This window comes from Coregonus clupeaformis, chromosome 13 (assembly GCF_020615455.1).
Source record: "Coregonus clupeaformis isolate EN_2021a chromosome 13, ASM2061545v1, whole genome shotgun sequence".
NCBI classification, from domain to species: domain Eukaryota; kingdom Metazoa; phylum Chordata; class Actinopteri; order Salmoniformes; family Salmonidae; genus Coregonus; species Coregonus clupeaformis.
Window position 1 is genome coordinate 42,219,260 of NC_059204.1, and position 14,636 is coordinate 42,233,895.

The window sequence follows — 14,636 nt, forward strand, 5'->3', positions numbered from 1 at the left end:
TGAACGCTGAGCTGTAGTCAACGAACAGCATTCTCACGTAGGTGTTCCTTTTGTCCAGGTGGGAAAGGGCAGTGTGGAGTGCAATAGAGATTGCATCATTGCAAATTGTAATGGGTCTAGGGTTTCTGGGATGATGGTGTTTATGTGAGCCATGACCAACCTTTCAAAGCACTTCATGGCTACGGATGTGTGTGCTACAGTATGGGGCGGTAGTCATTTAGGCAGGTTACCTTGGCGTAGTTGGGCACAGGGACTATGGTGGTCTGCTTGAAACATGTAGGTATTACAGACTTGGTCAGGGAGAGGTTGAAAATGTCAGTGAAGACACTTGCCAGTTGGTCAGCGCATGCTCTGAGTACTCATCCTGGATATCCATCTGGCCCTGTGGCCTTGTGAATATTGACCTGTTTAAAGGTCTTACTCACATCGGCTACAGATAGTGTGATCACACAGTCTTCCGGAACAGCTGTTGCTCTCATGCATGGTTCAGTGTTTCTTCAAACAGGCAAAGCGTCAATACAGGACTAAGATTGAATCCTACTACACCGGCTCTGACGCTCGTCGGATGTGGCAGGGCTTGCAAACTATTACAGATTACAAAGGGAAACCCAGCCACGAGCATAGAAGGCATTTGGCTCGTCTGGTAGGCTTGTGTCACTGGGCAGCTCGCGGCTGTGTTTCCGTCGGAGGGCATTGCAGGAGTGTCCGGATTTGTGTCCCGCTCCTTGAAAGTGGCAGCTCTAGCCTTTAGCTCAGTGCGGATGTTGCCTGTAATCCATTACTTCTGGTTGGGATATGTACGTACGGTCACTGTGGGGATGACGAAGTCGATGCACTTATTGAGGAAGCCGGTGACTGATGTGGTATACTCCTCAATGCCATCGGATGAATTCCGGAACATATTCCAGTCTGTGCTAACAAAACAGTCCTGTAGTTTAGCATCCGCATCATCTGACCACTTCCGTATTGAGCGAGTCACTGGTACTTCCTGCTTGAGTTTTTCCTTGTAAGCAGGAATCAGGATAGAATTATGGTCGTATTTGCCAAATGGATAGGGGGAGGGAGAGCTTTGTATGCGTCTCTGTGTGTGGAGTAAAGGTGGTCTAGAGTTTTTTTCCTCTGGTTGCACATGTGACATGCTCCTAGAAATTATATAAAACAGATTTAAGTTTTCCTGCATCACATGTAGTTTCCATTCTTTATTATATACTCAGGGCTTTCTAAGAGGAGATTTGGCTCTAAATCATTTTGTGCTTTTGTTCCTTTTGTAGCTCAGTTGGTAGAGCATGGCGCTCGCAACGCCAGGGTTGTGGGTTCGTTTCCCACTGGGGGCCAGTATGAAAAATGTATGCACTCACTAACTGTAAATCGCTCTGGATAAGAGCGTCTGCTAAATGACTAAAATGTAAAATGTAAATGTCATATCAGGTCAACTGACAACATATCACACTCAACTGATGATTGATATGAACAACCACAAGTGTTTAGCAATATGTCTTGATAGAATGATCTAGAAATAATTGGAAGGAGATGAACCATACAGAGCCTTCTAGAACTAGGTAATTTGACGCTTGTTTTACTCATCGTACTCAACGCGAACAAGCCTTTGATTTGCTGAGATTTCCTCGATGAACTAAACTGAACCAATCATACACCAGTACGCAATAAGCGGAAATATATGGGAAAGCACTGGGGTTGCCATGCAAGCCAAGATATCATAAAATTAGAGTATGAGCACAGTTTGGTTCTCAATCTCATCTTTTATATTGATACATTTCTAATAGCTACATACCATACAAACAAGACAAACCAATTTAGAGGAAACTGACACTGAGGATTTAGAGAAGTTCAATTTTTCTTGCAAAGAATCTGGCAAATAGATTCATATTCTGCAGGGGGCGGAGCTCTCATCCTGTCGTCTCACAGTAGTTTCTGGAACCTCATGGTTACAACATGGAGAAAGTGAGTAGCTAGCAATTGTCATCAATGTTATGGTCAAAAACTATTTTCTCTGCGATATTTACAATATTGTCTCACCGTTTGTGTAACGGTATTGGTGGTCAATAGGAGTGTTTGCCTTATTTGACAGAAAGCAGTAGCTAGATATGTTCCTATGCGGACTTCAAGTGCTATTGTTAGCTAACCGGTAATGTTACCTATTAGCTGGCTAACAAGCGAGTTAAATTGTATTTACAATCGTATCTAATTTAGACGGCAAATATTTTTGTCCAGAGCGAGTGTAATTTACAGTGAGTATTGGTAAAGTCTCTAGCCAGCCAGTTTAGCCAGCCGATTAGATAGCTATCAGTAGTTAGCTAGCTATGTATGTACTGTAGCTAGTTAATATAGCTAGCTAACATAGGCCTGTTCTGTCGATCAGGGGGGGGAAAAGTGCAGGCACGATGACTTTATGCTCTGAAATGGCTAACATTACTGCTAGCTAGGTAGCTAATTCAAGTTGACTAACGTTAACATGAATATCTATCAAGCTAGTTAGCTTTTCCAGTTTCCAGTTAGCTAGCTTGGGTACTGGTTAGCTAGCTATAGGACATGGCTGGCAAGTTAACCAGCTAGCTAGCCAACAGTTTGCCTTGGGCAGGACTACAAGTCAGTCAGAAATCAAACTTACTAGCTAGTTATCATATAGCAGTAGTTCATCTCAGTAAATCACATTTAAAATATGAGTTAACCTAGCTAGCCATGTCTACATTGGTTTAGCTGAAACATGGCTAATGTTCATCATGGTAAAGGATAGGTTTCTGCGATCGTCCTCATGGCATATAAGTGTCAGGAACAGGTGACTGGCTTGGGATGGGTTAAACCTGACAGCTGGTTCCTACAGACCTTGTCTGCTTTAGGAATCAGATTGTTGCTTATAGATCTCAAATTGGCCAAATCAAGATGAAAGATGTTTTACTAAACTGACAAGTAAAGAAGTACTATGCTGGGCAATATATTTATAATTTTGGTAAAGTGAATTTAATCAAGTCCTTTTTTTCCACTCACAGGTGTCACAGTTGAAAGATCAGGGCAACAAGGCACTGAGTGCAGGGAAAATCGACGAGGCCATACGCTGCTACACCGAAGCGTTGGCCCTCGACCCCTCAAACCATGTCCTCTTCAGCAATCGCTCGGCTGCCCATGCCAAGAATGGCAACTACAAGAGCGCTCTAGAGGACGCCTGTCAGACCATCAAGATCAAACCTGACTGGGGAAAGGTGAGATCATATCACAGTTGTCCAGAGAGGGAAGCTTTGATTTGCACTAGCTGTTGTCAAAAGTGACATGCCTCCATTAGCATTATTTTTGCTTGCACAGGGGTACTCAAGGAAAGCAGCAGCCCAGGAGTTTCTTGGAAGGTTTGAGGATGCCAAAGTGACTTACCAAGAGGGATTCAGACACGAACCCACTAATCAGCAGCTCAAAGAGGGGCTGCAGAACATAGAAGCCCGGCTAGCAGGTAAAAACATTTGAACATGTCACACTTTCTCACATGATTATAAAGAAAACACAATGGTATCTTGTTTACGCACCATGCTTTATTTGGCCTGTTGTGAATTTCACCTAATCTTGCCTCACCAGAAAAAAAGATGATGAACCCCTTTGCCATGCCCAACATGTTTGAGAAGCTGGAGAGTGACTCTCGAACCCATGCCCTGATGAAAGATCCAGAGTACAGAGCGCTTCTGGAGCAGCTCAGGGATAAACCATCTGAGCTTGGCTCGTGAGTGTTTCCATGGATACCACTTGTCTTGTTGCACTGCACCTGTACATTCAGAAATATACTGGTTTTCACAGTCCCCTTCCTAATGCAAAGGGAATTCAGCACAAAGATCATCATGCCAGACTGTCTGACTCTAGTAATATGCCCCAGAACACTAAATTAATTTGTGATTTTCTGTGATCTGAATCAAATACACTCTTTGCCTCTGTCCCTCTACCTGTAGAAAGCTCCAGGACCCTAGAGTAATGACCACCCTGTCAGTCCTGCTGGGGTTAGACTTGGCAGGCATGGATGAAGACGAAGAGCCCACTCCACCCCCTCCTCCCAAACCCAAAGAGACTCAGCCACCTCCTCCCAAGGAGGAAGACTTACCCGAGAACAAGAGACAGGTAAATAGATTGCATTATAAGTAATCCTATAGACCAGGGGTATTCAACTCCTACCCTATGTGGTCCGGAGCCTGCTGCTTTTCTGTTCTACCAGATCATTAGTTGCATACACACCTGGTGTCCCAGGTCTAAATCAGTCTGGGTGCTCCCCTGATTAGAAGGGAACAACGAAAAAACCTAGTGGCACTGGCTTTGAGGTCCAGAGTTGCGTTTGAGGGCTATAGACCTTCACAGTCTGGGACAATGGTAATTCACGCAAGCATCTCCTCTCAGCACCCAGACTGAATTGCTGTATTTATTGCCCTCTCAGCACTTTGTCTTTTACAGCTTAAATGTCCATTGTGCTTCCACAGGCTCTGAAGGAGAAGGACCTGGGGAATGAGGCATACAAGAAGAAAGACTTTGCCACTGCACTGAAACATTATGAAGAAGCCCTCAAGCACGACCCAACCAACATGACATATCTTTCTAACCAAGCAGGTATAGAATCGTCACTACACACACAACAGACAGAGACAATAGTGTGTGAGTGAATTATAGAATCTTCCCAACTCGCTCCAGCTGCCGCCTTAGACTTAAATATGGTTTTAGGAGAGGCTTTAAACTTAAAATGGGGTAAAACTACAGTTTAACTATCCACAGTGTTGCATATCTCGGAAGTCTGTATATGAAAAAAATTATGTAATGTTTTATCCATTATATTACTAATTGGCTGTGGAATTAATAGGCTTGATCAGAATCATGTGATTAACTGAGTGAACATTTATGCCCCATAATCCTGGGTACAAATGTCTATTTCCATTCGATCAAGGGCAGATAAAGCAGCATAACATTTGATCATTTTATGTGGGTCCTCAGCAAGTGATTTTGCAGAATAGTTTTGTCCGGTTTATAAGAATAATTATTGTCAAAAGGCTATACAATCTACTCAATAACTCTCCAAGTGAGAGAGCTTTTCCTACCATGGAAGTCATCTCATGTCACCATCATGAAGTCAATATAATATGATTTTGATATGCATGCTTTTATGATCTTTAAAATCTGATTGATAATGAGCTAGTTGCATTGGTTTCTAAGGTGTTTATTCTCCTTTTCTGTATGTCCATCCCAGCTGTGTTCTTTGAGAAGGCTGAGTATGAGAAGTGTAGGGAGCTGTGTGACAAGGCCATCGAGGTGGGCAGAGAGAACCGGGAGGACTACAGACACATTGCCAAGTGAGTTCCTTCTCAATTCACTGAAAATAATGATACATGTGAGTCACCCTCTAGGGTATAAACTGCTAGGTGTCTGCTGCGGACAAACAATCAAGGGATGAGGGGAGATAAGGTCTCCTGAATAAGTAGCCAATTAAGTCCTTGTATTCACTATTGCCAGGTCACATTTGGGTAACGGTGGGGCTCTGCTACAAACCGGGGAAATGAAATGTCAGAGCATGAGTCATCCAGCTTTCTAATTTTAAGTGCATACACTCAATGCTTAATGTCTCTCTCTCCCTATCTCTCAGGGCCTTGGCTAGGATTGGCAACTCGTACTTCAAGCAAGAGAAATACAAAGAAGCAGTCCAATTTTACAACAAGAGTCTGACAGAGCATCGCACTCCTGATGTCCTTAAGAAGTGCCAGCAGGTACAGAGAGTGTTGCCTATATTGAATGAGGGCTGACAGGATACATTATGCTCTTTAACCAATCAATTTCTCACCGTCCCGTCACTGTGTCACTATCCCGTCACTGTGTCACTATCCCTTCACTGTGTCTGCAGGCGGAGAAGGTACTGAAGGAGCAAGAGAAGCTGGCCTACATCAACCCAGAACAGGCCTTGGAAGAGAAGAACAAGGGAAACGAGTCCTTCCAGAAAGGTGTGTGTTTGTGAAATGGAGGATCTACAATGGTTGAAAGTATGTCAAGCCTATTTGTGCGCTTAGTGGTACGGTTTCTCTAGTTGTCTGCATACCATTTTAGATTATTAACGAGCAGTTGTGTAGAGCTGCCAACTGTCACGCATTGGCCGAGAGAGACACATTTGACCCTTCTCACGCCACACCTCTTATATCTCACGCATTGGAAAGTACTGCTTTTATTTGTCTAATTAGTCCATTGTATATGGTGCGTTAACTTTTCAACTGTGCTCCAAATCATTTTGAAATCAGAGCGTCTGCGACCGCAACTTAACATCACGAGCTGAACCTCTATTATTCTCCTGTCTTGCCACAGCACTGTGAACCGCGGCACATTGAAGCATAAGATTGGTCTAGTTATGTAAGAGATCAAGGGGATGGGATGCGCATTTTAAAGAAACGCCCCTCAAGATTAGATTGGCGCTGAATGGAGAGCGAGAATGTTCTCCGCTGAGTTTATAAAACTGTAAAAGAGCAGCACGGTAGCGCTGTTTTATGTACAATGTTGTCAACAACATTAGGTTGCTGTTTCTCCCGTCCCTATTGCAGAATGCAGCGTTTTGACAGAATGTACTAAAGCCGATTTTAAATCGACACTTGCATTAGTCCCCTCATTTCGAGAATGGCTTTTAGGCTGGGAAAATGAAAAGGCAGCAGACAGACCTACTACAGTATGTTTTAACAGGGAAGTTTGTAACTATGAAAATAATTTTGTCAAACAGATTGTGAACCCAAAAGTGTAAGTTTGATTCTAGAGGTGGGACAATAAATAGAAAAATAATTTGGTTAGGGTGTAGGGGAAGATCTATGTCATCTTGTCTTCAGGAGATTCTATTATCTATACTGAACAAAAATATGAACGAAACTTGCAACAATTTCAACGATTTTACTGAGTTACAGTTCATATAAGGAAATCAGTCAATTGAAATACATTCATTAGGCTCTAATCTATGGATTTCACATGACTGGGCAGGGGTGCAGCCATGGGTGGGCCTGGGAGGGCATTGACCCACCCACTGGGGAGCCAGGCCCAGCCAATCAGAATGAGTTTATCCCTACAAAAGGGTTTTTTTACAGACAGAAATATTCCTCAGTTTCATCAGCTGTCCGGTAGGCTCGTCTCAGACTATCCCGCAAGTGAGGAAGCCGGATGTGGTCCTGGGCTGGCATGGTTACACGTGGTCTGCTGTTGTGAGGCCGGTTGGACGTACTGCCAAATTCTCTAAAACGACATTGTTTATGGTAGAGAAATTAACATTCAATTATCTGGCAACAGCTCTGGTGGACATTCCTGCAGTCAGCATGCCAATTGCACGCTCCCTCAAAACTTGAGACATCTGTGGCTGCACATTTTAGTGGCATTTTATTGTCTCCAGCACAAGGTGCACCTGTGTAATGATCATGCTGTTTAATCAGCATCTTTATATGCCACACCTGTCAGGTAGATGGATTACATGTCTTTACATGTTTAGTAAAAAAAAAATTGTTCAGTATATTTACTTTTATTTAGTCGCGGTTCCCCGAGTGGCGCAGTGGTCTAAGGCACTGCATCGCAGTGCTAGCTGTGCCACTAGAGATCCTGGTTCGAATCCAGGCTCTGTCGTAGCCGGCCGCGACCGGGAGACCCATGGGGCGGCGCACAATTGGCCCAGCATCGTCCAGGGTACAGGGATGTAGCTCAGTTGGTAGAGCATGGCGTTTGCAACGCCAGGGTTGTGGGTTCGATTCCCACGGGGGGGGGCCAGTATGAAAAAATATATATAATAATGTATGCACTAACTGTAAGTCGCTCTGGATAAGAGGTCTGCTAAATGACTAAAATGTAATGTAAATGTAGTCTGATCAGTGGAACAATTCTCATTCTTAACAATGGGCTAAAATATAGGGTAATTAGAGTACTTGTCAGCAAGAACACTACTGTTATTCCCCACACTTATTTTATTATTCCACTTCCCAATTTTGCCACTGTAATCACATATTTGAAATCTGATATGCCTAATTGTGTCTTTGAAAATGAATGATTAAGCTGTATTATTGCAGCCCTTCATGGACAGTTTTGAATAAGTCATACAAATAAGCATTGGATATCAAATGCTCCAGGAATCAAATATAATTTGACATTTTAGTACTGTGCACATGCTAGGCAGAGATGGTAGGGGGACTCAGAAATGCATAATTCTGTCTAAGGCAAGGGCCTTTAACTAGTAGGCATCAACCACCTGAATATTGATATTAATTTGATTTTTCTTTAAGGTTGGGTGATTTTGAGAAATGTATTGTTATAACAAGAACATTTTCAAACACCCAGCACTTGGGAAACATAGATCAGGGGTGGCCAACCCTCCTGGAGAGCTAGCAGGATTTTCTTCCAGACCTATTTTAAAGAGTTCACAAAATTTACAAAATACAAAATGTTTGTGTCCTTACCTTGAAAGCAGTCTATGGACAAGGAGACTGCAATCTATAATTTGGTTACCCACTGCCATCAACCATTAATATTATTTCCTGTGCAGAGCCTTGGTGTTATGTTCCCCAGCAAGAACAGAAGGGGGAACTAACAGAGTCACTGACCACAACCAAAATGAAACAGGTGGGGTTTTAGGAGGGGTTCTGAAAGACACTCATGGGGGTGTCCACTGAAAGTTGACTAGCAACAACAACTGGGACCGAAAAGACACCCACCATGAGCGGCCACTAAATTTGCCCAAGAAGAGGCAAACAAAAGAAAAACCCACACCAAACTTAAAGACAGGAAAAAGTGAGCAACAGGGAACATCAAATAAAGGATTGTTTGTAAAAATCAAATAGGGAGAGACAACTAAAGGTGTTAATCCTCCACATCTCTCAAGACAAGGAGCACTGGGCCAGCCACTCTTGAATATCACCTGGGCCAGCCCAAGTGAAACACTTTCCCACTAACGAGATGACAAACCAGCACAGGTGGAACACATACTGACTAACGAGGTGACACCAATCGTTGCGCCCCGAGTGCTAACGTGCTAACGTCCAACCTCGATATATAAATGGAAAAACCAAAGCCTGTAACAGTGTTAATACTCCCTGGGAAATGTCGCATACAACTTTCCACCTGAGAACGGGGATCAATTCCGGCTTCCAACCTTCCCACTTCTTCTAGCGTTTGCCTGTCTCCCCATCTCATTACTGTCTAAAATATAGTGTCAAAGCACCTAAAAACAAGGTTTTAAAAAATGTACTCCCACCAAAATCTCTAACAAAGTCGTCAAATTTTGTGTTCGTTTAATGTTCAAAGTATCCTGAATACGCCTGACCTGTGGTTCATGGGCCTAATCCATGTCAAAATACGTTGAATTGCAGGAAATTTGCTCTAACACAGTAACATTTTCGGCTCTATGGGTTGTGCCAGGGGGCAATGAAATTCACATAGCAAATCTCACTCCAAGCTTTCTTCAAAAGTTGGCAGCCCTGAGTTGTGCGTGTATTCCAAAGATTCCCTGGTTGTGTCAGGATATCTGACATGCTGTGTTTTATCCTCTGTTCAACAGGAGACTATCCTTCAGCCATGAGACATTACTCTGAGGCCATCAAGAGGAACCCCAATGACGCCAAGCTCTTCAGCAACAGAGCTGCCTGCTACACCAAGCTGCTGGAGTTCCAGCTTGCCCTAAAGGTACAGCACACCTCACTACTGTGGTGCCATGCATGTACATGAGCTTCATCCTCGTCATTACTCATTTAGAAACACCAGCTTGATTATATATTATATCCACTGTAGTACTTTATCAGTCAAAAAGGACTGACTGATATTTTATTTCTCCTCTCTTCTAGGACTGCGAGGACTGTATCAAACTTGATCCTGCCTTCAGTACGTATTGAGCTTTGAAAACGCTTTACATTTGTGTTAAAGATGCGTTATAAAGGTTTTGTCAACTTTTAAGCCAGTCGTTTTGAAAGTAGTGCTCAAGACCCAAAAAGGGTCCCCCGAAAATTTTTTACGTCACATACTGTATGTGTATCACGTCGTGGCCTACATCAGAAAAGAGTAGGCGGCTACTTTGTTTGCATCCAAAGTCCGGTACCCTATAGATCATAGATTAGCCATAGGCTACATGACAATGGTCAGCTGGGGCAATCGATAGCTGCAGTGTTTTGGACTACCATTGGAATAGCAATTGTGAGTTTATCAACACCAAAAGGACATGGGCAATTATTGATTTGGGTTGTTGACATTACAGGAAGGTAGTCCACAATTTTATAATCTATAAAGGGGGAAAACAGTTGACAGTTGATGTATGGAGCGAATAAAAATGTGTGTGGTGTGAACGGGATATCTAAATGGATGGAAGTAATTTAAATCTTTAGTACCCATATTCAACAAGACACGTCAGTGATACCATTTAGGAAGTAAGATTGTCACCACAATGTTTCTGATTGGGTTGAAAATTATCTTCTAATGTATTTGCGGCTGAAATGCCAACTCATCTGTAGCCTACATATTTGCTACTTTGTTTCCGGATAAATGCATTGAAAGAGAAATGACTAACTATCAAGGTCTATTATATCTAACAGTTAATGTGTGATGCATTCTAACTTTGGATGCATTCATATATTTGGTATATTGATTTATTCTCGCTTTCAAATCAAATTTGATTTGCCACATGCGCCGAATACAACAGGTGTAGACATTACAGTGAAATGCGTACCTTACAGGCCCGTGCTTACCTTACAAGCCCATTTCATTAGAAAAAAGCATGCAAGCAACTCCGTTTTGCAGAGTGCGCACCAGTAAATTAAGGAACGCGTTTAGCTAACGTGCACGAAATCCGTTAAGATTTGAATCTAATGATTTCGGGGATTCATATGCTAGGAGATGACTACAGATGTTTGAACTGTAACAAACGTGGGCCCTTTAAAAGGATAAAAGCATAGATCTCACCTCATTTAACTTCTCTCTCCACAGTAAAGGGATACACACGCAAGGCAGCAGCTTTGGAGGCCATGAAAGATTTCACTAAAGCGATGGTTGCCTACGAGAAGGCTTTGGAGCTTGACTCTACCTCCAAGGTACAGTATGACAGATTTATATTGGCGCACTAGCAGGATCTCCTTTACCAACCAACGGTAAAAGAAACTAAGGGCTCTGTTTTAACAAACGCAATGGTAAATCTAAGCGCTGGCGTTAGCGCTATAGGTCCGGGGGTCCGAAATATTTGACTTATTTTCACAGCCGATATTATGAGCACAATAGCTGGCGGTAGTGCGAAAGAGCTGGGTTTTGATGAATAAACAAGTTGTAGGTGTGACGAGGACTTGGCCACTCACTGGCCAATTAATACTGCATGCGTTTGTCTCAAGTTCTGTAGGTTATTGACGGTCTTTGTGTTGTCAATTTCAATTCCGCTGGGGGCACGGGATATTCTCGTCCTAGTCCATTGTGGACTGATATGACAGTTTATTAAATAGTGTAGGCTACAGTAACGAGTGATTTTATTTTTATAACATCCATTGTTTGCTCAATATGTTTGGAGTGTTGACAGTCAACATTGTTGTAATTGACTTCAATGAGTGTAGGCCTTTACGCATCGCACTTCTCCCCCCCAAAAATACTAGGCTCCCTTAAATTATATTATATGTAAGGCACGTTCTCAATAAGCAAGATATAGCCTAGGCCTACCGTTGGTATGGTGCTATAGGAATGCACCATTTTCTTATAGCCTATGTTTGGAGGAGCGCATCTTTGGTAACCGGACAAGAGGCGCTCTTTGGAATTGGGGTCGGATACCAGCTGAAGGGAGTATGCACTGCAACTAGGCCTATGGGAATTCTGAATAATGCAAAAGCAGGTCGGTAAAAGCCTCACGAGTAGACAATTTAGAAACCTTTTATGGAAAAACGCTATTGTTACAGGAAAGTCACTTAAATGTTTCTTCATACCAGTGTCACCGGATTGTCTCATCTCTCGTTCCATGATGGACATGTAACCTACATGGAGGGGTTTTACACACATCAAAATAATAACAGGAGCTGGATAAAATGATGTAAAGCCTACATGGATAAAAAGGGGACGTTCGCTCACTGGTTTACTGCTGTTGCCAAACTTGATCTTTTAATAAAGCTTTGGTGACTTAAGATTTATTTCAAAGTGGTCTCACAAGCCAAACCCTTTATCGATAGTCTTGACTACTTGGATAATTCATTGGGCATGACAAAAAAACAGCCTTCATTGAGAGGAGGGCAGGCTATGCTTGTTTTTAATCATATGAAACAAAATGGGGGAAAACATGAGTTTATGTTTCTAAGTACAAGGTTTACGGGCACAAAAAGCACATCTCTCTTTTTCAATGTGCATATGGGTACTGTGCGACGCGGCTGGATAGGCTGTGCTTCCGTTGTAAAAATCCATGCGTTACCGCCAAGACCAGCTTTCGGTTGGTCTTAAATATCCCCACCAGTGCATACTGAAATTGGTACTTTGGCGCATGATTTTAAGGAAACACCTTAGATATTGCCAACCCTCCCACCTCAGCGCAAACGAGCTCATATTAAACAGGTAAATTACCAGTTCTGGCGATAGGGTTTGAAATTAGAGGAGTGCTGGCTTTAACAGGTCGAAATTGCAAACTAACGTGCGTTTGACAATTGAGCCGACTTAACGCCGAAAATAGAGCCCTAAAAGGATCTATTAAATATGAATCCATGGCTCTTAGTTCTTCTACCTTTTTTTTTTGTTTTTTGTCATTGACAAGACTGAGGCTAACAGTTGAACTGTCTATCTGGCTCTCCATTCCGGGTGCAGGAGGCCACAGAGGGCATCCAGCGCTGCCTGATGAGCCAGCACGTGAGGAACGACGACAGTCCAGAGGACGTGAAGAGGAGGGCCATGGCTGACCCGGAGGTGCAGCAGATCATGAGTGACCCAGCCATGCGCATGATCCTGGAGCAGATGCAGAAGGACCCACAGGCACTCAGCGAGTAAGCGGGCCAGCTCTGTGCATCTACACATGCACATTTACACACACACTATGTACATAGTATACAACACATGCACCATAATCACACACTAATTGGCTAAATTAGTTTTGAAATGAAGTTGAAGTTGATAGGTTTTCCCTCCTTATTTCTCCCTGGACCCTCTCAGTCACCTTAAGAATCCAGGCATTGCTCAGAAGATCCAGAAACTGATAGATGTGGGACTTATAGCCATCCGGTGATGAGTAAGGAGAGAACAGGCCCAGACCCCATGAAGAACAGCAAGAACACAGTGGATGAAGATGCCATTCCCTCCAGCTATAACAACACCCCCTTCCACCCTCAAAATTATACTGTACGCCATCTTGCCGAAACTTCATTTTTACTTTGTCCATCTTACGGCCTTAATGAAATTGTACTTAGTCTCTTCCTCATCAGAGAACTCTCTGAAACAAATAATTTGATTAGGAAAAGGTATCAAGCTTTTGGTTGGCACAATGACACTGCAGCTAATAACAAAAGTACTTCAGCAAATAACGAATCAAGTAATGCTCTATTTTGTGGTCTCTGTTGGGTGTTTGAACAATGATGTCAAGGTGCAATATGACTGCTTCATTTTTCACTTCCTTTGCGTATTTAAAAACGGCTGGTTCCTGCTTGGATCAGATAGCCAGTCAATATCTATGTAGGGTGCCTGACTAAGATGATTCCCACCCTCCCGGACAGGATATCTTTCATAACTTCAGGTCAATGTAGTTGTGCTACTGGTGTACAGAAGACGGGCTTACAATCTCACATTACTGTGCTTTCCAGATCTTTAGAATTAAATGTTGTTCGGTCTTGTAAGTACTGATCTTGGGATCAGGTGTTCAAACTGGATTAAAGGTGATTGAACATTTAATATATTCTCCCTTCATTAAACCCCTTTGACTGACAATACAGAGCTGGGAAAAGTATCCTCTGTAGTTGGTGTTTTGTATAAAAGCTATTCTGCTTCACATGGGGCACAAAATGGCTGCCAGCCAACAACTGCAGGACACTGTTTCCTGCGATGTCATACCCATGGATGTTTTGTCTGGTTTCAAAGAGTAATGGGGGGAGGGTTGTGTTAATATAATATGTACTGTTCCCTTCAAGCATCCTTTTTTCATTTCAGCATCTCACCATAGCCATTGGGCTGCTGGAGTTCATGACACTGGGTGCCACTAAATTGAAGTAGAATAGAAATGTGGGAGATTTGAGCATATTTTAGTCCTGTGATTACACAACCAGCCCATTCTCAGAAGTGGCACTCTCACACATGTTGGTCACACACAAAGCCCAAGAAGTGTGATGTACAAGTTAAATTAATCCTGTTCTGCAAAATATATCTGAATGTATTTCAAAATTCATCTGTCTGTGGTTATGCGTCCTTCTGCTTCTATTTTCTTCCTCCACACTGGGAAAACCCTTCAACAAGCATGTTCCACTTTTGCTAATGTATGAAAAGTATTTTTTCAATGCCTAATGCTCTGAAAACAAACCTTGCATCTCATTATTAACCTGTAATTGACCACTAGAGGGTCTTACACACCAAGCCCTCAGGAGTGTCTGTGCCAGAGCTTTTGTATAAATTTTGCCAGTAGTTTTGAAAGTAGTGCTCGAGCCAAAGCGTGTCCCTGAAAATTGTGTACTACGTCA

The 14,636-nt window shown here is 42.7% G+C and overlaps 1 protein-coding gene across 1 annotated transcript; it reads left to right on the top strand.

The window, feature by feature from the left end:
- Positions 1-1,731: 1,731 nt before the first annotated feature.
- On the top strand, positions 1,732-14,347 carry LOC121579507 (stress-induced-phosphoprotein 1). Its single transcript, XM_041894129.2, has 14 exons — positions 1,732-1,962; positions 3,009-3,218; positions 3,319-3,460; positions 3,583-3,724; positions 3,948-4,113; positions 4,467-4,593; positions 5,225-5,327; positions 5,618-5,738; positions 5,873-5,969; positions 9,533-9,657; positions 9,816-9,852; positions 10,948-11,051; positions 12,784-12,959; positions 13,126-14,347. Exons 1-14 carry the CDS (start codon positions 1,954-1,956, stop codon positions 13,196-13,198), a joined length of 1,632 nt encoding a protein of 543 aa, XP_041750063.1. The 5' UTR covers positions 1,732-1,953; the 3' UTR covers positions 13,199-14,347.
- The last annotated feature ends 289 nt before the right edge of the window (positions 14,348-14,636 follow it).

Bases quoted from the DNA above. Each gene is read 5' to 3' on its own strand.
- LOC121579507 (XM_041894129.2), top strand. The intron at 3,461-3,582 runs GTAAAAACATTT...TTGCCTCACCAG, and splicing joins CATAGAAGCCCGGCTAGCAG to AAAAAAAGATGATGAACCCC. The intron at 12,960-13,125 runs GTAAGCGGGCCA...GGACCCTCTCAG, and splicing joins GACCCACAGGCACTCAGCGA to TCACCTTAAGAATCCAGGCA.